Source organism: Camelus dromedarius, chromosome 1 (genome assembly GCF_036321535.1).
Source record: "Camelus dromedarius isolate mCamDro1 chromosome 1, mCamDro1.pat, whole genome shotgun sequence".
Classification (NCBI taxonomy): Eukaryota; Metazoa; Chordata; class Mammalia; order Artiodactyla; family Camelidae; genus Camelus; species Camelus dromedarius.
The window spans coordinates 16057849-16082722 of NC_087436.1; the positions used below are offsets into that span (position 1 = coordinate 16057849).

The 24874-nt window shown below is 33.7% G+C and overlaps 1 protein-coding gene across 5 annotated transcripts in view; it reads left to right on the top strand.

Moving 5' to 3' along the window:
* The window catches only part of LRBA (LPS responsive beige-like anchor protein), a 620799-nt gene that overhangs the window by 226729 nt on the left and 369196 nt on the right, over nucleotides 1-24874 (top strand). For all 5 annotated transcript variants that reach the window (XM_031464854.2, XM_064490742.1, XM_064490851.1 and 2 more), the window contains exon 36: nucleotides 9784-9892. In XM_031464854.2, coding sequence (XP_031320714.2) covers nucleotides 9784-9892 — 109 coding nt within the window. The remainder of the gene's footprint in view (nucleotides 1-9783; nucleotides 9893-24874) is intronic.

Sequence of the window (24874 nt, forward strand, 5' to 3'; positions counted from 1 at the left end):
AATGATGTTAACCCAGAATCATAGCTAGGACATTGCATTAACTTCTAAAATGTCTGGGAGACAGTTTGGGGGTAATGGAGAGGGTCTGATAGATCTGGAATCAAATTATAAAAAATGCGTATGAACTTAATAGAAATATGGAAAAAAGTGATAGAAGAGCAGAAAGCCTTTTTATTTTCTTAAGGGATTTTCCATTTTCTTTTAATTATTGCTTGTTGTACAACTTAAAGAATAGAGAAATATAAGGACATATAGCCCGACTTTGTAGAGAAGTGAGTGGCACACTTTTTTTAAAAGGCCAAGTAGTAAATATTTTAGACTTTGTGGGCCATATAGTCTCTGTCACTACCACTCAACTTAATGTAGTATTGTGATGTGATGACAGCCATGGACAATTGTTGAACAGATAGGCATGGCATGGCTTTGTGCTAATAAAACTTTATTAACAAAAATAATTGGCAGGCTAGATTTAGCTGACATGCCATGGTTCTAGTAATTCTGACCTTGTTCTGGGTAATTCTCATTTTGGTATATTTTCTTTCATATTCTTCCCCAAACTTACATTGTACATAATACTCTTCAAAAACTCTTTGCCACTCAATAATATATTGTGGAAAAATTTTGTTGTTAATCCAGAGGAATCTGTCTCATTACATTATTTTATATTTTGGTTCTTTCAGTTTTTCACTTTTATAATGCCTTACAGTGAACTTGTTTGTACACACACGTATGTTTCTGCTGCACTTGTGAGAACATGTTCATATGGCAAGTTACTAGGAGTGTAATGATTGTTTTGTATCAAAATCTATACATATGTAACTTATATTTTTGATAGAGATGGTGCTACAAAGAGAGTCAGGTACCCCATGGAATGTCCACAGACATGACATTGTTGATGACTGTTGGGTTTAACTTTTGTAGTTGGGCAGAATCTCATTGCAGTCTAGCCACTCCTGCTATTTACATTCAAAACATAATCCTAGTTCTGCCTATCCTGTCTTCCGAATTCTTTTTAAAGAAGGGAGTTTCAGAAGACCTATACATAGCAAACATACCCAGAAGCCTCCTATTTATATAAATGAATCATTCTTTTGGTATTTGTGGTAGGTGAATGGTGTTGTGGAAGCATTCAGCAGAATGGGTCAATTGTTTATAAATTCAGAGTATGTTATTGCAAAGTTTAGAACCATGTGATCATTACTAACATTCCACATGAACCATTTTATGGAGAGGTCTTTAGTAGCACCAAAGTTAATCATCTCTTAAACTCTTGACTCCTATTACCATAAATTAGTTAAAAGTTTTTTTTACAAGATGATTAATACAGTATATATTCTTTAGTGTGCAACTGCTCAACACTGTTTGTGAAAATAATTTTGTTATACATAGCCCTAGTTAATTCTTTTAAATCTATGAATATTCCACCATTTAAAAATTTATTTTATTTTACATACGCATTTGGGTATTTGTGAGTGTTTGGCTACTATAAATAAAATAGCTACTTTCTTTTAAATATATTTTGTGTTTATGAGAGTCGCTGTTGCTTCATATCCTTGGCAAATTTTGATAGTATCTGTTTTTTAAATATAGTCATTCTGTTTTCTACAGTGGCTGCACCAAACTGCATTCCCACGAGCAGTGTAGGAGGGTTCCCTTTTCTCCACAGCCTCTCCAGCATTTGTCATTTGTGGACTTTTGAATGATGGTCATTCTGACTGGTGTGAGGTGATACCTCATTGTAGTTTCGATTTGCATTTCTCTGATAATTAGTGATATTGAGCATTTTTTCATGTGCCTATTGATCATTTGTATTTCTTCCTTGTAGAATTGCTTGTTTAGGTCTTCTGCCCATTTTTGGATTGGGTTGTTTGTTTTTTTTCTTATAAAGTCATATGAGCTGGTTATATATTCTGGAGATCAAGCCTTTGTCGGTTTCATCATTTGCAAAAATTTTCTCCCATTCCATAGGTTATCGTTTTGTTTCACTTATGGTTTCCTTTGCTGTGCAGAAGCTTGTAAGTTTAATTAGGTCCCATTTGTTTATTCTTGCTTTTTTTTCTATTGCTTGGGTAGACTTCCCTAGTAGAGCATATTTGAGATGTATGTCAGATAATGTTTTGCCTATATTTTCTTCTAGGAGGTTTATTGTATCTTGTCTTACGTTTAAGTCTTTGATCCATTTTGAGTTTATTTTTGTGTATGGTGTAAGGGAGTTCTCTAGCTTCATTGATTTACATGCTGCTGTCCAGTTTTCCCAACACCATTTGCTGGAGAGACTGTCTTTATTCCATTGTATATTCTTGCCTCCTTCATTGAAGATTAGTTGACCAAAAGTTTGTGGGTCCATTTCTGGGATCTCTATTCTGTTCGGAGATTCCTCAGAAGACTAGGAGTAGACTTATCATATGACCCAGTAATCCCACTCCTGGGCATATATCCAGAAGGAATCCTACTTCAAAAAAGACACCTGCACCCCAATGTTCATAGCAGCACTATTTACAATAGCCAAGACATGGAAACAGCCTAAATGTCCATCAACAGATGACTGGATAAAGAAGGTGTGGTATATTTATACAATGGAATACTATTCGGCCATAAAAGCCGACAACATAATGCCATTTGCAGCAACATGGATGCTCCTGGAGAATGTCATAAGTGAAGTAAGCCAGAAAGAGAAAGAAAAATACCATATGAGATTGCTCATATGTGGAATCTTAAAAAAAAAAAAAAAGAACATAAATACAAAGCAGAAACAGACTCAGACATAGAATATAAATTTGTGGTTGCCAAGGGGGTGGGGGGTGGGAAGGGACAGACTGGGATTTCAGAATTTGTAGATACTGACAGGATTATGCAGAATAAATAAACAAGATTATACTGTATAGCGCAGGGAAATATATACAAGATCTTGTGGTAGCTCACAGAAAAAAAAAGTGACAATGAATATATGTATGTTCAAGTATAAATGAAAAATTGTGCTCTACACTGGAATTTGACACAACATTGTAAAATGATTACAACTCAATAAAAAATGTTAAAAAAATATAGCGATTCTGGTGGGTCTTAGTATATTTTATGGTTTTAGTTTGTATCTCCCTGATGATTAGTAATCCTGAACACCTTTTCATGAACTTATTCACCAACTGGAAATCTTTTGTAAACTACTTACTCATGTACTTTGGTGGTTTTTGTTTATTGTGATTTTTGCTTTTTCTTTATTTGTAAGAGTTTCTTATACATTTCAGATATAAGTTCCTTATTGAGTGTAAATATTTCAAATATATTCTCCCTTTCAAAAGTTTACCTTTTAATTCTCTTGACCTTTTTTTTTTTTTGATGGAGGTAATAGGGATTGAACCTAAGACTTCTTGCATGCTAAGCATGCACTCTACCACTGAGCTATTACCCTCCCCCTGTCTTTTAATTCTCTTAATGTTGGTTATCATAAGTGTAAGTCTTGAATTTTAAAGGTCTAGTTTATCAGTCTTTATGTTATGTGTACTTTATGTTTTGTACAAGAAATCTTTTATTTCATCCTGTCACAAAGATACTCCTTTATATAATCTTCTAGGAGTGTTTAGGTCTTGTCTGTGATCCATTTGGAATTGATTTGTTTGTATTGTTTAAGATAGAAGTCAGGTCTAATTTTATCCGTATGAACATCAGTTGATTGATCTAGGACTAGTTATTGAAAAAAATCTCATCTTCCTCTTACTAATTATGGAAGTGCTTTTGCCATAAATATGGTGAATGGATGAATGAATAAATTTGTATGTGTGTGTATACATGCACACACACATAGTATAACTCCTATTATGGTTATGATTATGATTGTTATTACCTCTCTTTTCCGTTTTTCAAGAGTGTCTCAGGTATTCTTGTTCTTTACATATTCATTTAACTTTTAGAGTCAACTTGCCAAGTTGCACAGAGACACTTGGTAAGATTTCTTTTTTTTTTTTTTTTTAATTTATTGATGGCTTTTTTGTTTTGTTTTTGTTGAGGGAGGTGATTAGGTTTGTTTGTTTGTTTATCTGTTTATTTACTTACTACTTTAAAGGGAGGTACTGGATATTGAACCCAGGACAAAGTGCATGCTAAGTAGGCACTTTACCACTGAGCTGTACCTTCCCCCAAACATTTGCTAAGATTTTGATTGAGATTCATTATATTTATAAATCACTTAGTGGAGAACTGATATCTTTACAGTATTGAGTTTTTTCACTTTCATGAACGTAGCATGCTCCTTTCTTTCATTTCTTTAAGTCTTCTTTAACTTCTCTCAGCATTCATTTTGTTTACATGTAGAATTCTAGCACATTTTAATTCGTTATTCCTACATATTTTGATGTTTTTTAAAATGCTTTTCAAAATATTACTTAAAAATTATTTTCAGTTTGTTGGTAACTGTTAAAGTCTAGTTGATTTTTGTGTATTTACCTTCAATCTAGTGACCTTGCTAATTCAATTGTTAATTTTAATTGTTTACGTATTCTTTTGGATTCTATTAGTTTTTTAAAAAAAATCAAGTTTTAACTTTATCTTCTGAAGTGTATTTTTGTTTTGTATTTAATTAGTTTCTGCTCTTATCTCTATTATTTTACTTTCAGTGCTTTTCAGTTTCTGTGATCCTCTTCTCATTTCTTTAGTTGAACACCTAGGTAATTTATTTTCGGAGTTTCTTCTTTAATGCATTTATTCAGAATATAAATTTCCCTTCATGCATTGATTTAGCTAAATCCCATATGTTTTGGCATGTTGCTTTCATTAGGTTTTAGTTCAAAACATTTTCTAATTTCCATTGTCATGTGTTTGTTTTTAATGCATGGACTATTTAGAAGAGAACTTCTTAATTTTCAAACACAAGTGAGGGGAAGTGGTATTAGTTATTTATTGCTGTTTTAACAAGAGTATCACAATTTAGCCTTATAACAACACACATTTATTATCTCACAATTTCTGTTTGGTCATTATTCTGGGCGTGGCCTCACTGGGCCCTCTGCTTCAGGGTTTGTTGCAAGGTGTTTGTGGGGCTTTGTAGTTTGACTAGTGGAGTATCAGCTTCCAAGTTTACCTGGTTGTTTTCGAGGTCTAGAGGCTGCACTCAGCACCTTGCCACATGGGCCCCTCCTTAGGGCAGCTCATAAGGTGGTCTCTTTCTTCTGATGAGCCATCAAGGGCGGGAGTCAGTAGAGAGTCTGCTAGCAAGATGGAAGTTAGAATCTTACTGAATGTAATAATTTATTGCTTAGAGGCATGCCATACCTCCCCTCCACAATCTCAGGGAGAGGATTACATAAGGCTGTGCATTCCAGAAGGTTGGGAAAGTTGGGCACCATTTTATTATGACTGTACATCTTGTCCTTTTTTTGTGTGTGTGTTCCATATTTACCCGAAATTAATGTTTATTCCTTAGTTGGAGGACATAGTGTTATATATGTGTTAATTGGATCAGGTTTGTGATCACATTGCTAAAATTTTCTGTAGCTTTGTATCTTCTATTATTGGTTGTAAGCCATATTGTTAGGAATATACAAATACAGAATCTCAAAATTCTGAATTTATATCTCCCTGGTTCATTTATATTATAATTTGAAGTGTTTATCTCTTTATCTCCAATTTTGCTTCTTAAAGCTAACTTTTTATTATATTAATAAAGGCTCATTAGTTGTCTTTGACATTTTTTGTTCATCTTTTCTGAAAAACTACTTTCAACCTTTGGCCTTATGTTGAAATTGTTACTTATAAGCAGCACATACTTAAAAAAAATCTAATTGACAATAATTATATTATCCTCTTCACTTTTCATGTATTTCTGATATATTTAGTTTAAAACTTATCCTTATTATTTGTGTCCTGTGTATTTGTTCCACATTTTGCATATTCCTTTTTTTCTTTTTCTTCTTTTGAGTTTAATATTTTTTCTTATTCAATTTTTTTCATATTAGTTCATTGGTTATACATTATTTTAGATACATTTAGTGGTTGCCTAGATAATGCAACATGAATGTTAGTGTTGTTAATATCTTATATGAATTGGTTCTTTCACCAATTCTTGGACAATAGAAGAACACTAATTCCTTTTTTTCTTCTTGCCTTGAGTGCTGTTATTATTTGTTTTGTGATTACAATATTTGTGGATTTTAGAATTCATTATTACAACAGTTGTAAACATTCACTGTTCTTTTAGATTTGCCCACATGGTTAAGGTTTCTGTTGCTTTGTGTTTTACTTTCTTATCTTGCATCAATCTGATACTGTTTTCTCTCTGTCTGAAGAATTGTCTATAATCTGGTTGTCTAAGGACAAATTCTCTTGTTTGTCATTAAATGTCCTTATTTTGCTTTGGCCTGAGATGAAAAACTTTTTCTCTACCTACTTAGGTTCTTCTATTGAAGGTCTGTGAATCAAACTGACAAAAGACAAATTGTCACAAGAAAAGATGGATTTTTAAAAATTCAAATGGATGTTCAAGAGAGTTCACATAAAAATGTGACTCAAGGAAATGGTTAGGATTTGAGGCTTTATATCAGCATCTTAATAGGTTAGAGGGAAGGGAGAAGGGCCCTTATGGGAAAACAAATGACTTTTAGGAAAGATAAATGGACCTTTAGGAGAATAGATGGGAGATAAGGTAGTTTTGTGACGATGTCCCTTTAGGCAGTTTCTTATCCTAGTGCTGACTTCTAGTCTCCAGGTTATAGGAGTCAGTCTTTTCTCCTTGTGAAACTTCAGTAGAGAGGACCTGGAGAGTGTCATTCTAAATGAAGTAAACCAGAAAGAGAAAGAAAAATACCATATGATATCACTTATATGTTGAATCTAAAAAAAAAAGACAAATGAACTTATTTACGAAACAAATAGACTCAGAGACATAGAAAACAAACTTATGGTTACCAGGAAGAGAAAAGGGGTGGGAAGGGATAAATTGGGAGTTTGAGATTTGCAGTTACTGACTGCTATATATAAAATAGATAAACAAGAAGTTTACGGTGTATAGCACAGAGAACTATATTCAATATCTTGTAAAAAAGAAAATGAGAAGGAATATATGTATGACTGAAACATGATGCTGTGCACCAGAAATTGATGTAACCTTGTAAACTGACTACATACTTCAATTTAAAAAACAAGTGGATTTATGACAGTTGAATTCTTTTGGGTTAGTCTCCTTTTAGGTAGATAAGAGGAGTTCAGAAAAAGATTTTTCACACTGATATATTCTAGATACTTTCACTTTCTTTATTGAAAGATAATTTTGGGGTATAATCTTAGCTGCTGTTTTTGTTTAGTACTTTGAAGAAGTAGTTCCATTCTTATCTGGCTTCTATCAGTCTTATCAGTCTTATTCTTACTTTAAGGCAAGAAGGTGTCCTTACCTCTTCTAATTTCTCCCTCCCACTGGCTGCTATTAAAATTTTTTCCCTGTGACAGTTTTACTCTGGTATAACTAGGTGTAGTCTTGTCTGTCTTTCTTCCTTTCTTTCTTCCTTTCTTCCTTCCTTCCTTTCTTTCTTCCTTCCTTCCTTTCCTTTCCTTTCCTTTCCTTTCCTTTCCTTTCCTTTCCTTTCCTTTCCTTTCCTTTCCTTTCCTTTCCTTTCTTTTCTTTCTTTTCTTTCTTTTCTTTCTTCCTCTCTCTCTGCTTTGCTTTCTTTTCTTCTTCCTTCCTTCCTTCCTTCCTTCCTTCCTTCCTTCCTTCCTTCCTTCCTTCCTTCCTTCTTGGAGTTTGTAGTACTTCAGCATATGGCTCAGTGTTTTTTCCCCCAGTTTTCAAAAAGTGTTGGTCATTCTCTTTTCAGATATTGTTCTGTCTTAATTATTTGCCTACTTTCATTCTTTACTCCAAATATACTCATAATAGGTCTTTTTACCATGTCCTGTGTGTCTTAGTTATTTTGTCAGTTTTCATAATTTTTCTTATCAAGCTTTTGTTTAGTTGTCATTGACCCCTCTTTCAGTTAAGTAGTCCTTCTTCACCTGAGTTTAATAAGCTGGTAAATCTATTCTTAATTTCATGTTTGTTTTGTTCAGTAGTTCTATAGTTTCCATTCTGTACTGAAATTCTTTTTGTAGAATTTATTGTTCTCAACAGTAACTTCATTTATTTCAATATTCGGATATGAAATGTTAGTATCTTGATTTTTCTGTATGTTGGCTTCTATTTGGTTTTCATTCACTTGGTGTTGGCTCTTGTTTTACCTGTTCATTGGTGATTGAATATTTGAAATTGTGTTTACAATAGCAGGAAATTATATTTTAAAGTCTCTAGATGGTAATATCTTCTTCTAGAGAGGATTCCCTTTTGATTTTTGATTAGCAGTTAGATTGAGTGCTGATTATGTTAATTTAAGACTGGACTGGTTCAAAGTTGGAACTGTTAAAATCTTTCTGAGAGTTAGCCCTATTTCCAGTTTGTCTACTCCTACTGATGCAGGAAAAACGGATATGGGGTGTCTGGAGGGCTGTGTCCCAGGTCTCCTTTGAGTCCCTGGTATGTGCCTCGCCAAGTGTAGGTCCTTGGCATTGTGCTGGAAAGAATTCAAGAGTGAGCCATTGTTGAGTAAAGGTAGATTTATTTACAGTGTAAGGCAAGAGAAAGGCAAAGGAAGAGATGTGGAGGTTGGGTGCTCAGGTTAAAATTAAAATAGGTACACACTCCATGGACAGAGTGTGGGCCATCTCTGAAGAGGAGGGAATGAAAATGGGTGGCCATGAGGCGTGATGTTGCCAGTTTTTATGAGCTCAGTAGCTCCACACCTACAAGTGGGAGGACTATTCCAGTTACCCTGAGGAAGGGGCTGGGATTCCCAGGAATTTGGCCACCACCCACTCTGACCTTATATAGTTAGCCTTGGAACTGTCAGGGCACCTGTTGGGCATGTTATTTATCATGCTAATGTTACAACGAGCATATGAAGCTCAAGGTCTGCTAAATGTCAAATCTCCTACCATCTTAATCCTCAAGGCCTACTGGGAGTTGAATCTTCCGCCATCTTGGTGTTAATTGCTGTCATTTCTTGAACGGCTGTGCCCTGCCCCCTTCCCTCCTGTCTCACTACCATGTAAGCCCATTTATGTCTTCTGAGAACCTGAGATTTTATTTTACCATGGCTCTCCTGCATTGTTATTTCTGGTGGTTTTTTTTCCCCCTTCCTCACACTGTGACATTCTGAAAATTTTGTTTAACTTTTTGGCTGCCAGTTAATCTAAGTACAAATCATCATGTTACGTGAAGGTCTGTTGTAGTGTTTTCTGTTTCCTGGGGTATACTTGGGTCTCTTCTGTAAGCCTGGGTAATCTACTAGGATCTCTTCACCTTGATAGGTTATAAACTTCAATTTTTGTCTCTATAGTTCTTTAAGATTGATAATAGCTCCATTTAATGTTTCTGTTCCTACCTGTGAGCAGTAAATGCTTCAGTGGGAAAAGTCATGCTCAAACATCTTCTCTAGGATCTTGGTTCCTTAAATCTTGACTATCCTGGAAACTCTCTAATCCCTTAAAAAAGTTGAAAACACAAATTTTTTCTAGCATTTTTAGTTGCTTCTGTTGGTTAGTTTGATAAAAGCCTATCAGCTGTTTCCAGAAGGATAAATATTTGCTGGTATATTCTGCAATTATTTGGTGTGAAATAATGGTCCTTCATTGGGCATGACATCAGAAAAGGAGAGCAAAGATTCTTTCCTCCCCCCAAATAAGAAAATACACCACCTTTGAGCAATGAATAATCATATGTGTTGTGGGTATACATACATTTATTTGACAATATTCATCTCTTTATAGGTTGCTTAGCCAAACAATGAAGGATCATTTGGTAAGAGTAGCAAACGAAGCCGAATTTATCCTGAGCAGGCAGCGAGCAGAGGATATTCACAGACATGCGGAATTTGAGGTAGGTTAAACATATGAATGGTTGGAGGTAGTTACCATTTTTTAGTGGTAAGCATGGGAAGCTGTAGGTAAAATGGCAGCATGGTCTAAGCAAATGTGTATCATCAAAAAATTAAAAATTATTTTGTGCAGTAGTCAGGGGGGATTCTGGGAAGATAGTACAAGTCTCTGTAACCTTGGCTTTGATAGTTTTCTCATAATTTAGTGAAGGACATTTGCTGTCTCTAGGCAAGACTGAGCTACTTATCTGGAAATGAAAACCCCTTTGGTAGAGATAAGAGCTTCTAGGTTTCTAGAGAGAAGCTGAACAGAGGTGTGAAGTTTCTTTTCCCTTGAAGTTTGGAAACATGTAATATTTGTGTCTGAGGGAGTGAGGGAGCATACAGCTTTCTTCTTGGATCCTCACAGTGGGACCAAGTGACAGACTCATCCTGGGACTAGGTCTCGTCTCAGCAGTTGCACGTGAACATGTGTAACTAATGTGATTTCATAGGATAAATTAATGGTGTTGTAACTATATAAGTTATAAAGGTCACATGTATGGTGAATTAGAAACTTTGACAGGAACATTTGCTAAGAATGGGGAAAAAATTAAAAAGCACCATCTGGGTTCTTTATAATATATGGAGAGCTGACCATTCAACTACTGCTGATTTTTTTTTTTTTTTGATACATTCAAAAGGATGAAAACCTCCCCAAGTACATTTTATACAACCATCAAGATGACATGAAAAAGATACTGGGGAAATAAAACCATACAAGACTAACTTCACTTAAGAATGTTGGACAAAATTCTAACTAAAATTCTAACCAACATAATCCAATAATATAATTAAAGAATTATACAATTGACTCTTGACAGACACAAGTTTAAACTGTGTGGGTCTGCTTATCTACTGATAGTTTTCGGTAGTAAATACTACAGTACTGCAGTCCGCAGTTGGGTGAAACTGCAGATGTGGAACAATCTTGGATATGAAGGGCTGACTATAAATTATATGTGAATCAACCCACATGTTGTTAAAGGGTCAGCTGTATAGTGTGATCATTTAGAATTGATTCATGGACTCCAAAGATGGTTTAATATTAAGATATCCATTTACAGAATAAATTTTATCAATAAATTAAAAATGGGAAAAGTCATGTGAAGCTATCAATCAATAAATGTAGAAAAAAAGCATATAATAAATTTTAGCATCCAGCCCTAATGAAAGTCTGAAGAAAAAGGAGGAAAAAATATACAATGGAGAAAAGACAGTCGCTTTGACAAGTGGTGTTGTTAAAGCTGGACAGTCGCCTATAAATCAATGAAGTTAGAGTACTCCCTCACACCATACACAAAAATAAACTCAAAATGGCTTAAAGACTTAAGCATAAGACAAGACATTCTAAACCCCTGGGAGAGAATATAGACAAAACATTCTCTGATATAAACTTTTCCTATCAATATTCTGCTAGGGCAGTCTACTAAGGCAATAGAAATAAAAACAAAAACAAACAAATGGGACCTAATTAAACTTAACAAACTTTTGCAAAGCAGAGGAAAGTATATACAAAATGGAAAGACAACCTATGGAATGGGAGAAAATATTTTCAAATGATATGACTGACAAGGGCTTAATTTCCAGAATATACAAAGAGCTCATACAACTCAATAATAAAAATCAAACAGCCCAATACAAAAATGCACAGAAGATCTGAACAAACATTTCTCTAGTGAAGACATACAAATGGCCAATAGGCACATAAAAAAATTAGCAATTTTTCAATATCGCTAATGATCAGATAAATGCAAATCAGAACTACAGTAAGGTATCACCTCACACTAGTCAGAATGGCCATCATTAAGAAGTCCACAAATGATAAATGCTGGAGAGGGTGTGGAGAAAAGGGAACCCTCCTACACTGTTGGGGATGTAGTTTGGTGCAGTCATTATGGAAAACAATATGGAGACTCTTTAAAAAACTAAATATAGACTTACTATATCATCCAGTAATTCCACTGCTGGGCATATATCTGGAGGAAACTCTTAGTTATTTCTTAATTACTTTGCTTTCTTTGTTTCATAGCTATGAGTAATTAAATTTTTTGTATTTTGTCACTGATGTTTGTAATTTGCCTATAATTGTTTTTTCTTCATTTTGTCTATTTAGATCTTCAGCCTCTTTGTTTTTCACTTATTTTGACTTTTACGTTTTTTTCTGGTTTTGAGTTGTATTTTTGTTGTGTTGTTAGAAAATAATCATGAGGAATTTCCTTTCATTTTTTGTTATATTCTTACAAGGTTGTCTTTTGTATAGAATCTTCCAGTTTTATTTAAAAATTTTATCATTTGTCTTTTTTTTAATTCATTCATTGTTGATACATATTTACATAGCTACAGTTTGACTTAGACAGAATATCTTCGTGACTCCTTCCTTCCTCCTTACTGTCTATAAAGCTAATTTTTTCCTTCACTGAGCTACAGTTTGATTTTTAAAATTTGATTTTTGTCTAATATTGTTAGCCTATCATGAAAAGAGGGAGAGTGATCTTTGAGACAGGTGAGCAGGCTTTCTTAGAACACCTAAGTCTTGCTTTCTCTTAAAACATTATGTTAAGTATTTTCTGCCAATTTTCTTGTTTATTTAGAACTGTTGACAGTTCTCATCAGGGAGAAATGTGCTTAGTCTTTGAATCATTAGCTGTCATTTCAGAAGGTAGTCTGGAGTCTGCTTCTGTCCTGGGTAGTCAGCCCTATTTTCCACTTCCTTGTTACACCAGTTTTTGCACTGGAGACTTTTCTAGAATTTTCAATTAGGAGAAGCAAGAGCTAACAATACCTGCTTGGTTTGTCTCTCTCCATATATGTAGGCATTAAGGAAAATTCTCAGCATGCTGTCAGTTTACCCTCTTTGCTTCGGGCACATGGGGACATGGTTAAGAACTGAGCTTTACTTCACCCTTAGTTCTGTTTCCCATAGTTTATTTTCCCCATGGCAACTAATTATTTAATGTTCAGCGCTTTATGTTATATTTCTTTTGTTGGCTATTTTTGTTAGCTTTTTTGTTTGGAAAAGTTTTCTTTGCTATTGTTTTAGAAGTTGAAGGAAGAAAAAAATTTTTTAATTGCCATTTCAACCTACCATCCTAACCTGGAACCTATTTCTTTAGAGCCCTTTCTAATTGATTATGGAGAAGGTCCTTTGTAACTCCGGGTTGAGATTGCAGTTCATTTTATTTTTTTGAATTTTTAGTGATGTTATATGGGTTCTTGTGTGTATGAATGAGAGAGAATGAGGAAGGGGAAAACGTGGAATTAAGAAGAGGAAAAATACTTCTAAAACACTGTGTAATGCAAGAGATTAAACTGATTTGATTCAAATGGGGGGTGTGTGTGTATATGCATATATATAAAATTTCCACTTTAGGTTGGGGGTAGTGGTGACAATGTAGCTAATATTTCATGAGTCCTTACGTTGTGTCAGAAACTGTTATGAGTGCTTTGTAAGTTTTAACTAGTTTAATCCTTACAGTAAACCTCTGAGGTGGTACTGTTACTATCTCTGATTTTATAAGTGAGAAAACAGATTAAAGAGGAAATAACCCAGAGTTACAGCTGGAATCCAGAGAGAGTCAGTTTATCTCTTAATCACAAATCTCTGTATTTGGTTCACATTTTATTTGATTTCTATAGAAAGTGTGAATAGGATTTAATCGTCACATACATAGCAGCTTTATTCTAAGCTATTTAATTTTGTGCTTTATCTACTATAGATTTTCATTTTAATCTTTATCATCTTGCTATGAGATTTATAATATTGTATAATAACATTCTAAAGCATGGTAATAAAATATCTAAATAAAAACAAGTATTTCCAAACAGATTTTATTGTTACTTAAATTTTTAGTAGAGAAAATATATTTGTTCAGCTGTTTCACATGAGAGTCAATTTTGAGAGCAAACATTTTTAATATTTCCTACTCTTTTATTTTCATAGAAAAAGAATTCCCTTTGTTAATATTACAAAACCCCAATCGACTGAAGCATGTTTATGTTTAATATATTTCTAACTATATTGCTCTTAAATCTTAAATAATACTCTGCAAGATGAAGCATATTTTTTCCTAGACAGCTTATATTCTAAAGGTTATCTATATTCAGCCTTGAATTCATGCTGTGCATTCTTTAATAATATATCTGAACTTTATCTACTGCTAGTTACTTCCTCCTGTAGAAAAGAGATGTTGTCATGTATTTAATATACCATTTGTGGTTGTAAAGTAGCTGACTTGTTTCATTTATTATCAAGGGATTGATGACACTGTAGATCTGAAACGCACATCTCTTTAGTTCATCGCACGATTATCACTGGAGTGGGATATCCTTGACATCTTCTGCTTTTGATTTATGTAGAGGTTCCTTGAATGTCATGACATCATTGATTAGGCTTACATCTTTATTTTTTAATCTTACAGCTGTAAACAGAATGTTTGTTAAAAAATTATGTTGTGCAAAACATTGGACCCTGCCTTGTAAATATAGTGTGTAGGTAGGGGTACACAATTCATGACTTATTGTTTAAAAAATTGTCCATCAAAGTTTAGTTTATTTAAACTAGTATGATATATCTGTAAAACATGTGATCAAGATTATCAGATAATTTCGTTTTCAGGACTCTATGTAAGTTAAAGTCCACTGGAGCAAGAATTTTTTCATGCCCTTTTGGCTGATGTTGCTTTGAATTTCACATATTATACGGTAAAATTCACTTCATATTAGCTTCAGTGGAACTGCAAACTTGGTGGCTAGTCAGCTTATTTAAAGTAATAAAAATAGTCTTTTTTATGAAAAAAAAGGCCATGAAATACTTAATTTTTAATATAGCAGTCTATATTTTTTCTTTTAGATGAAGGACTTATTTTTCACATTAGCAAACAAACTATTTCTCAATAAAATAGTGAACTTTTTTTTTTTTTGCCAGTTAAGTACTTTCACATTTTTTAAAATCAGTATGCACTTCTATGGCACCACTTACTCATCAAGACTCTTAGCAAGTATAAAATAAATATTTATAATAACCTTTTGAGGTAAATATTATTATCATTATCCTAGTTTTATGGATAAGAAAACTTGAAGCACAGAGAGGTTAAAAAATTTGCTATAAATTATACAGCTAATACATGATGAATTTAGGATTTGAATCCAAGTAGTCTGATACAAAGTTAGGACTTTGTTATGTGACCTCTCACATCATCTACTAAGTGATTTAATGGACATTTTCTCATTTCAGCATCATAACAGATCTGTGAAAGTATGCACGATAGAATGAGAGAATGTGATTTTGCCTTTGTTACATAGCTAGTAAATTGTTTTTTTTAATCAGAACTCATGTCTCATAACAATTACCCAGTGTATTCTCTGTCCCCATATCCTCTGTTGGCCTTATGGTATCATTAAGTGTTTTGCTGTTGAAGTAATATATTATTCAACATATGTTTAACAGTTCTGAAGGAGTGTGAGCATATTAACAAATATATTACTAGAGACCTAAACTACCAATTTTAGGGTTAATTTTGATGAATTATCTGATTTATCTCCTTAGTATTTGCATTTTTTTTTAAGAATGATCATCATTTGCTTTCTGTTATTCAAAATAAGTGTTTATTTTCCTAATTGTAGTAAGATACATGTTTATTTATAGGAAGTTTAGAAAATACTGAAAAATAGGAATAAAAATCATTAATTGTCTAGCTTTAACTACTGTTTAACTCCATTGTTTTTCTTTTAATTCAAAGTTGAAATAATTGTAGACCTACAAGTAGTGAAAGTACTACAAAGGTCCCATGTACCTTACTGTATTTTTAAAATACTCCTATACTCATTTACTCATTCCCTGAAAGTACCCACTTACCAAATTAGAATTATAAGGATGCTTTTTAAAAAGCTGACATTAAAATAATTTTTTCTGAGCAGTTTGCCATTATTGAAATATTTTTAGAAACATCGATTTATAAAACTGTGATTTTCCTGAATATAAACATGTAATAATTAATTTTACCATTCCTTATTCTTAAATACTTAAATTCTGTTCAGTTTGCTCTTACAAAGAAAGCTTTGAAGAATATCAATGTTCATAAATCTTTATTTGCATTTTTGATTTTTTTAGGTGGGCTAAATTAATTTAAGTGAAAATCTGGGGTTGGAGTGAATTCCTTTGAGTATCTTAATACATATTGATAAATTTCTTTCCAAAACTCTTCATCTCATACATTTTCCCATTTCACTGCACATTGCCACATTTGAATAGTTTTCAGTTTGATAAATAAAAGTATATTGTCTATTGTTTTAAAGTCTGCATTGTTTTTGTTACTAGTGAGTGTGAAGTTGAACACTGTTTCATTATGATGACTATTTTTATTAATATCTATTTGCTTTCGTTGCCCAAAATAAATATTTATGATTTTCTTGCTGATTTATTAAATGGCTTTATATTTTGAATGTATTGACCTTTGTTTTATTTTGTTGCTGTATTTTTCCCCAGAATTTACTTTTCTTCATGATGTTTATAGCCATTTAAATATAATCGAATTTAAAGATTTTCCTTTACCTATCATTGCTTTCATTACTTTTAGGCTTAGGAAGTGTTTTTTCTCATCTCAGGATTACTGAAGTATTCTGTATTTCTTCTGGTTTTCTATGGGTGTAGCCTTTAATTTTAGTTTTATAAGTATTGGAGGTATTTTTCTTTGTACCGTATAGATAAGACTAATCTGATTTTCTCCAAAAGTATTAACCGGTTTCTCAAAATTACCTTTCTTTGGTTCGTGAGGCTTTCTTTATCATATATTACACTCTCATGTTTGTTAGGGCTCATTTCAAACAATTCTATTGTGTTTTAAAGTTTTGTTGTTGTTGTTTTTGTTGTTTTGCTAACTGCACAGTTACTAATAATTAATGCATGGATATTGTCAACATTTAGAATGTTAACTGGAGAGGTGACACAATTGTTCATTTATTTTTTTTTCTTTTACTAATACATTTTTCTTTTAAAGCTATGGTTTAAAAAAATATGATACCTAAATTTTAGGGAGAAAAGGAGAGATTACATACCACAGTTCATTCACAAAGATAAAAAAATTTTTTTGGATATTCCAAACCTGAATTATATATTTTATGTGTGTACCTGCCCCGTGCTCAGCTTTGTTTTCATCATAGGCACAGTAATTCTTTCAGTCTCCAGACTTTGAAAGTGATAGTTGCAACCAAAGAACAAATAGATAAATTGGACTTTACAGAAGTCTACAGTGTTTGGGGTTCAAAAGGCACTATGAAGAAGGGGAAAGGACAATCCACCGAATGGGAGAACTTATTGCCAATCTTATCTTTGATAAGAGTCTAGTATCTAGAATATAAGAAGAATATGAAGAATATCTAGAATATAATGAAGTTTTACAACTCAGCACTAAAGAGAGATCTGCCGCCTCCTCCTCGTGCCTCCGGGCTACCAGGAAGCCGTAGTTGCCGTGCTCCTTTCCTTTTCTCAGGATACTTTGTGCCTTTTGTTTCCAACCTGGGCCAAGCAGAATGACTCCCACAAAAAGTGGTGGCAGGATGAAAGGGCATTCTACCATCAACAAGACAGAGATTGAAGAATACACGTTCACACTGTGGGCTTCAAGAGGCATGGCCTTTGAGCACTCAAAAGAGATTCGGAAATTTGCCATGAAGAAGATGGGAACTCCTGATGTGTGCGTTGACACCAGGGTGAGCAGAGCTGTCTGGGCCAATGGAATGAGGAAGGTCTTACACCTTATCAGTGTGCTGTTGTCTAGAAGATGGAAAGAGGATGAAGAATCATCACTTAAGCTGTATCCATTGGCTAACTAGGTACCTGTCACCACTTTAGAAAATCGAGAGATGCTGTAAATGAGAACTGACTTCTGATTGTCAAGTAGTTATAAAACTGCAGATATACCAATGAAGAGACAAATATCAGAATTTAAAAATAGGTAGAGGATTTGAATAGGTATTTCTTTGAGGATGATATACAAATGGCCAATAAGCACATGAAAAGATGCTTAACATCGTTATCATTAAGGAAGCGCAAATTGAAACCACAATGAGATACCACTTCTTACCTACTGGAATAGTTGTAATAGAAAAGCCAGCTAATAACATGAGTTGGTAGGGATATAATGAAATTAGAACCCTATATGCCAATGGTGGGAATGTAAAATGGTGCATCCATGTCAGAAAACAGGTTGGCAGTTTCTTAAATGGTTAATTATAGAGTTACCTTATGACCCAGTAATTCCACTATTATGTGTATACCCAAGAAAATTGAAAACATGCATCCACATGAAACCTTATATATAGTGGTGTTATTCATAATAACCAAAAAGTAGAATTCACCCAAATGTCCATCACCTGATGAATGGATAAAGAAAATCTGGGATATTCAGACAGTGCAATATTATTCATCCACATATAAATACATACATGTGTAATATATATGTACATTATGTTTGCATATGTTATATACATATATATTGAAATCACAAATTGAAGAATAAATATAGTTCATATTTCAGAGATCTGTTACATATGGACACATAAAAATTTTCCAACCAGTATTCTTTTTAATAGGAATTATCTACAGTGTATTCATTTAGCCTCAGTAGTGCTTTAATTGGTTTGTCTAATTAGTGTTAAAATTTTTTTTATTTTACTTTTTTGTTGTTAGACTAACACACTGTATTATATTCTCATGCTGTAGAGTTTGGGGGATCATGTATATTATCCACACAGCCTTTAAATCTGGGTTTATGATTATCAGTGAATATTGAAGATTTCTTGGTACTTTTACATGACTTCAGGCATTCATTGTAAATCTTGTTTGGCAGCCAGCTTCTCTGCATGATTTCTCTTCAGTAATTAAATTTAGCATTTCCAGCTGCTAAAAAATTTGTTGGCCTTTTCTGTTCATTTGTGTTTCTTCACGCGTAAAGTGTAAGACATCCACATAGTTTTAATTCTCTTAAAGTGCCATTTTATAGTCTGGGTTTGGCAGTTATTTTCTGTTGATGGTTTACTTGCTTATTCTAAGTGTGAATCTAAAATTTTAATCTGAAATGTTAATCTAAATATAAATCTGATACATATCAGATATGTGATTGCCCTAAGTGATTTTCTTCCAGTGATTTCTAGGGGTTTAGATTCTGTTCCCCTTAGAATGTCAAACTAGGTTATTCCTAAAGATGTATAATTTCAGACATCTGTATTTTCTAGGTGTAGATATAAGCAGTTGTACAGAACTGTAAGTTGGGCTAATTACCTTTGAATTTAATGGATCTTTTGGTTATCATACAGCAGAATAATTTTAAATGTAAGAAAGCTTGTGTATTTTTTTATATTACTTTATCAATTTTATTTGTATGAGGGATGATTTTTGATATAGATTGTTTTTTTTTGTGAATGTGTTTACTGATACTACTGAGCCACAGTCTGTCTTCAGCCGGTATTATGCTTGAAATTCAATGCCCATTATTCTCCACTACTACAAAACACACTTTTCACAGATAATACGGTTCTTTGTGATAAATTATGAACATCTATCTATAGCTTGCTATTTTTAGATGTCTCAAATGGTCATTCTTTAAAATATTAGTAAATTCATATATGAACAGCCAATGAAAGTCCTGGTATAATCCTAACTTGTGGACTTATTTATAATTATAGTATTTAAACTGTTAATATTTTAGGTCCTTTATAGAGAATCAGCTTGTACCAGTGGATGTATGGTATATGGTTGATTAGGTGATTTAAAATATTTATTAGCATAATTCTCCAAATATATCGTTCTAGTTTATATTACATTGTTAAATATAATTTGCTGACATAATAAATTGACATAGCATCAAATGGAGGAGTAGTAACAGTTCAGATGTCTTTGTTTTAAGTGGAAACTATTTTTTATTGATTCTTGTTTTCAGAAGAGTGTTAGACCATAGGATACGATTTAGTAGATGAAATGTTTTAATTAGAGAATGAAAAATTACATCTAAAAGGAGATGGAGATTTTAAAAATTATTTTAAAAATTATTTATTTTTGAAATTCATGTGGAATTGCAAGTGGCCCTGAGTGGCCAAAGCAGTCTTGAAAGAAAAAAGAACAAAATTAGAGCACTCACATGTCCTGATTTGAAAATTTACTACAGAGCTGTAGTAATCCTGGTACTGGCATAATTATAGACATTTATAACAGAAGAATAGAACTGAGAGTCCAGAAGTAAATTTGTACATATAAGACCAATTGATTTTTGAAAAGGGTGACAAGATAATTCAATGTGAAAAGAATAGCCTCTTCAACAAAGTGTGGTAAGACAACTGGATGTCCACATGTGAAAGAGGAAAATTGATCCCTACATCCTACTATATACGAAGATTAATTCTCAGTGGATCAATGACCTAAACATAAGAGCTAAACCATAAACTCTTAGGAAGAAATATGGTGGTTAATCTTCATTACTGTGGATGTGGAAATGAATTCTTAGATATGACACCAAAAGCACAGGTATCCAAAGAAAAATTGGTAATTGGATGCCATCCAAATTAAAACCTCTTGAGTATTACAGGGCATTATCAAGAAAGTAAAAAGATAACCTATAGAATGGGAGAAAATATTTACAATTCTGTGTCTCATAAGGATCTGTTTTCCAGATGTTAAGATTTATTTAGCTCCACAACAAAAAATCAAATAACCCAAATGAAAAAATGAGCAAAGAACTTAAATGGACTTTTCTCTGAAGAAGATACACAAAATGGCCAACTAATACATAAAAAGCTGTTCAGCAGGATTAGTCATTAGGGAAATGCAAATTAAAACCACAGTGAGATACCACTTCACCCCCACTAGCACAGCTAAAATAAGATAGGCAGTAACAAATGTTGGTAAGGGTATGATAGATATCAGAACGTTTATACACTGTTGGTGAAATGTCAGATGGTATAGACGCTATGGAAACAGTTTAGTAGTTCTACAAAAATTTGAAAGAATTACCATACGACCCAGTAATTACACTCCTAGTAATATATCCAAAAGAACTGAAAGTAGTTACTTGAATAAGTATAGGTGCATGCAGGTGTTGTTTAGTTTGTGTGTCAGCTTGACTAGGATACCCAGATAGCTGTTAAAATATTACCACTGTGTGTGTCTATGAGGGTGTTTCCAGAAGAGATTAGTATTTGAATAAGTAGAGTGAATAAAGACGATCACTCTCCTTAGTGCTGTTGGGCAGTATCCAATCCACTGAGGGCCTGAATAATGCAGAAAAGTGGAGGAAGGGTGAACTTACTCTCTGCTTGAGCTGAGACATTTATCTTATCCTGCCTTTGGACATTAGTGCTCCTGATTCTCAGGTTTTTGGACTAGGACAAAGACTTAAACCATTATCCCCTCCCAGTTCTCAGACTGAGTTACACAACCAGTTTTCCTGGTTCTTCAGCTTTCAGATTGTGGATTGTGGGACTTCTCGACCCTGTGAACCAATCACTTTAATAAATCTCTTATGTGTAAGTCTGTATATCTTATTGGTTCTGTTCCTCTTGAAAACCTTGACTAATACAGAGCATATTTATAGTAGCACAATTCACAATAGCCCAAAAGTGGAAACAGCCTAAATGTCCATCAATGCATGAATGGATAAACAAATTGTCCTATGTACATACAGTGAAATATTATGCAGTCATAAAAAAAGGAACAGAGTACTGATACATACTACAATATAGATGATTCTCAAAATGTAATGCTAAGTGTAAGAAGCCAAAGCACAAAAATATATAAATCATTTTTATGAAATATGCAAAATAGATAAACCCATAAAGACAGAATGCAGATTGGCTGGGGAGTGGGGAATGGAGAGAAACGGCTTAATAGATGAAGAGTTAACTTTGGGGTGATGGAAGTGTTTTGGAACTAGATAATTGTGATGGTTGCACAACATTGTTAGTGTACTTAATGTCATTGAATTGTGTACTTTAAAGTGGCTAATTTTTGGTGAATTTCATTTTAATGAATTATTTTAAAAAATATTTTTGAGTCCGTGGAGCTGTTCAGTATATTGAGCATTGCAAAAGGCTTAAAAGAGTTTGTTTTGCCTGAGTTGCTAGATACTGTAATCCTCTTCATTGGGAAATGAGGAGAAAGAACATTGAGAAGAGTGTTACTGAAAAACCAGCCTCTGTACCCAGAGAGCTGAATTGAGAGTTGGTAGCAGAGTTTTGGGAGAATAGAAAAGAACAGTTTTATTGCTTTGCCAGGCATAGGGAGTCATGGCAGGCTAATGCCTTAAAGACTGTGAATCCGTCTTGGAGTTGGGATTTTAAGGTTTTATAGAAAAACTGGATGGGACAGAAAAGGTGATAACAATCAGGGCATGTTGCAGGGTGTTACATTCTCTTCATCTTGATAAGAACTGGCTGTTGTTATGGACAAGTTTAGGAGGGTCTACCCATTTTTTTGAGGTTCAGTCCATGACCTTCTTTGAAGACCTCTAGGGTAAAAGGATGTTACTATTTCAAGAAAAGAATGCACAGAGAAGGGAGCATTTTAGTCATATGATTAGTTTAGCTAGAATTACAGGCCCAAACAACTCAAGAACCATCTTGTTATTTTTCTAGTCTTTCAAGAGCAGTTTGGAATGTATTCAGGCTTTGGTTTTGGGGGAACTGCACATGGACATATCTGATAGCAATCTGGAAATACAGATTTAGTGGCTAGGTAAGATATAGCTGGATATTCAAGTTATACTTGGATGTTTTTAGCTGATAGATAGTAGTTGAATTGTCGCTCTGTTTAAGCCACCGGTAGAGTGTAGCAGACGAGAAGAGTACCAAGCTATCCTAACAACTGAGTGTTACTACGTCCTTTGGCAAGTACTCAGTTAAACTAATTCATTTACCATTACCCCACGTAAATGATTTCATTCATACTTTTCCCCACTCCTCAAAACCAAATGTCCTCCTATAAACGTACTGTCAACTGAAGCCCTTAACTCATATTTTTTTTTTTACGGAAACAGATCTCATCAACTTGGAATGAACATTGCATCTGTTCATCACCAAACTAATCAATATATATTTGTTAGTTTCCTCCCACTCGAGAGCCCCACCTTTTTCATTGGCAAATGTATTCGGCCAGACTTTGCTTATTCACTTACTTCTTCTCTTTTCTGAATCAGTCTTCCTTTTCTCATGGAAAAGCAGAGGAATGTGTTAAAATATATTCTATCTTTAAATAAACTGAAGGCAAACTCAGAACCTTCTCTTGACTTCCCTCTGCTGCTTCCTCTTTTAGCATTTTAAGTGCTTCACTCTGCTTCCTGTTTTAGGAAGAGATTGAAAGGAGATGAAGGCTTAAATAGGAAGACCAATTACTGCAATAATTGAGATAAGAAATAATTACTTTGACTAGGCTAATGGCAGTGAAGGTAGTGAGAAGTGGTTGAATCTTAATCTACTTCATTTTAGAGTTAACAGGATATGCTGATAGATTTAATATATTGCAAGAATGAAGGGCATCAAGGCTGACTGGAAGTTTTTGTTTGAGCAACTAGAGGAACGGAGTTGCTCAAGTGGTAAGACTTTAGAAGGATCAGGGCAAGGAGGGAAGGGCTGGAGCCCAGTTTTGAACATGTTTAGTTTGAAATGTCTATTAGCCATCCAAGTGGAGATGTCCATTAGGCAGTTGGATATATAAACTTGCAATTCCTGAAAGGAGTGTAGGCTCAGGATACAAATTTGGGAGTCCCCACTGTAACTGGTGGTATTTAATGCCATGATTAGGGTGAGATCACCAAATAAGTGAATATCGACAGAAAGTTATTCTTCCTGAAGGTAGGTAGAAAGCTGGAAATTGGTGGTTCTGAAAGTCTATTTTTAAAAGTTCTGGAAAGAACAATAAACTGTCAAAAGATGCTGATATATTAATATAGGACAACTCATTAACCATTTGTCTCAGCAAACTGTTCTTTCTGCTTTTTACAGTTTAACTCCTAACCTTTATGTTCCCCTTTCTAAGTCACCTCAGAGGCCTTCTGGGATCACCCCACCAAAGTAGGTCACTCTTCCCTGCTACAGGATGTTCTCTGTCTTGGCCCCTTTTTTTGAATTGACTTCATAATAAACCACTTATAAAGTAATTTCTTTACATGTTATTATGTCTCAGTATAAGAGTTGAAATCATGCTTCTCTTTTGCCCCTTTTTGTAATTTTCAGTTCTTAGTAACAGATATGTAATTGATGTTCAGTAAATATTTGTTTATTGGATAAAAGGATAGAATCCTTGGGAATTCTATCAGATTTAAGAATGTGAAATGAATTTTTAAATTTAGCTTTTGCTTCTTTGTCTTACTGGTGTTCATACATTAATAACTAATATTTGTTGAGTGTTCATTGTATGGCAGTAAGTATTATACTGTGCTGGTTGATTCTCTATAATTATCTTAATTTGACACTTGAGTTTAGTATGAACATGAATACATCTTCCCCATGATAATATTTTATAGGATTGGAAGTCTCTACGTTATAGTCAGGTTATATATGGAGTTGAAAGTCATTTTTCTCAGTAGGGAAAATGATCTTCAGAATACAGAAAATGCTTATACCATTCAAAGATTCCTCAACTGTTCAGGCCTACAGTGGTTGTATTATGATTTAAATAATGACTTTAGGTCAACTGGAAAGAAAGTTTATTCTTGGTTACAATAGGCAATATGACTTAAATAATAACTTCTTTCCTTTAACATGAATCCTCCCTTTTTTTTCTTTTTTCTTTCCCATTCAGGCAGTCTTAGTCTCTTTCTGAATTCTCAGTGACAGACAGTGCAGCTATCTGCTTTATGTTATCACTATTTGCTTCGCATGATTTCTAAACTCTTAGGAAATGACTTCCATCCCCCTAAAGCTCCCAGCATAGTGATTTTCACGTAGCCTTTGCTCAG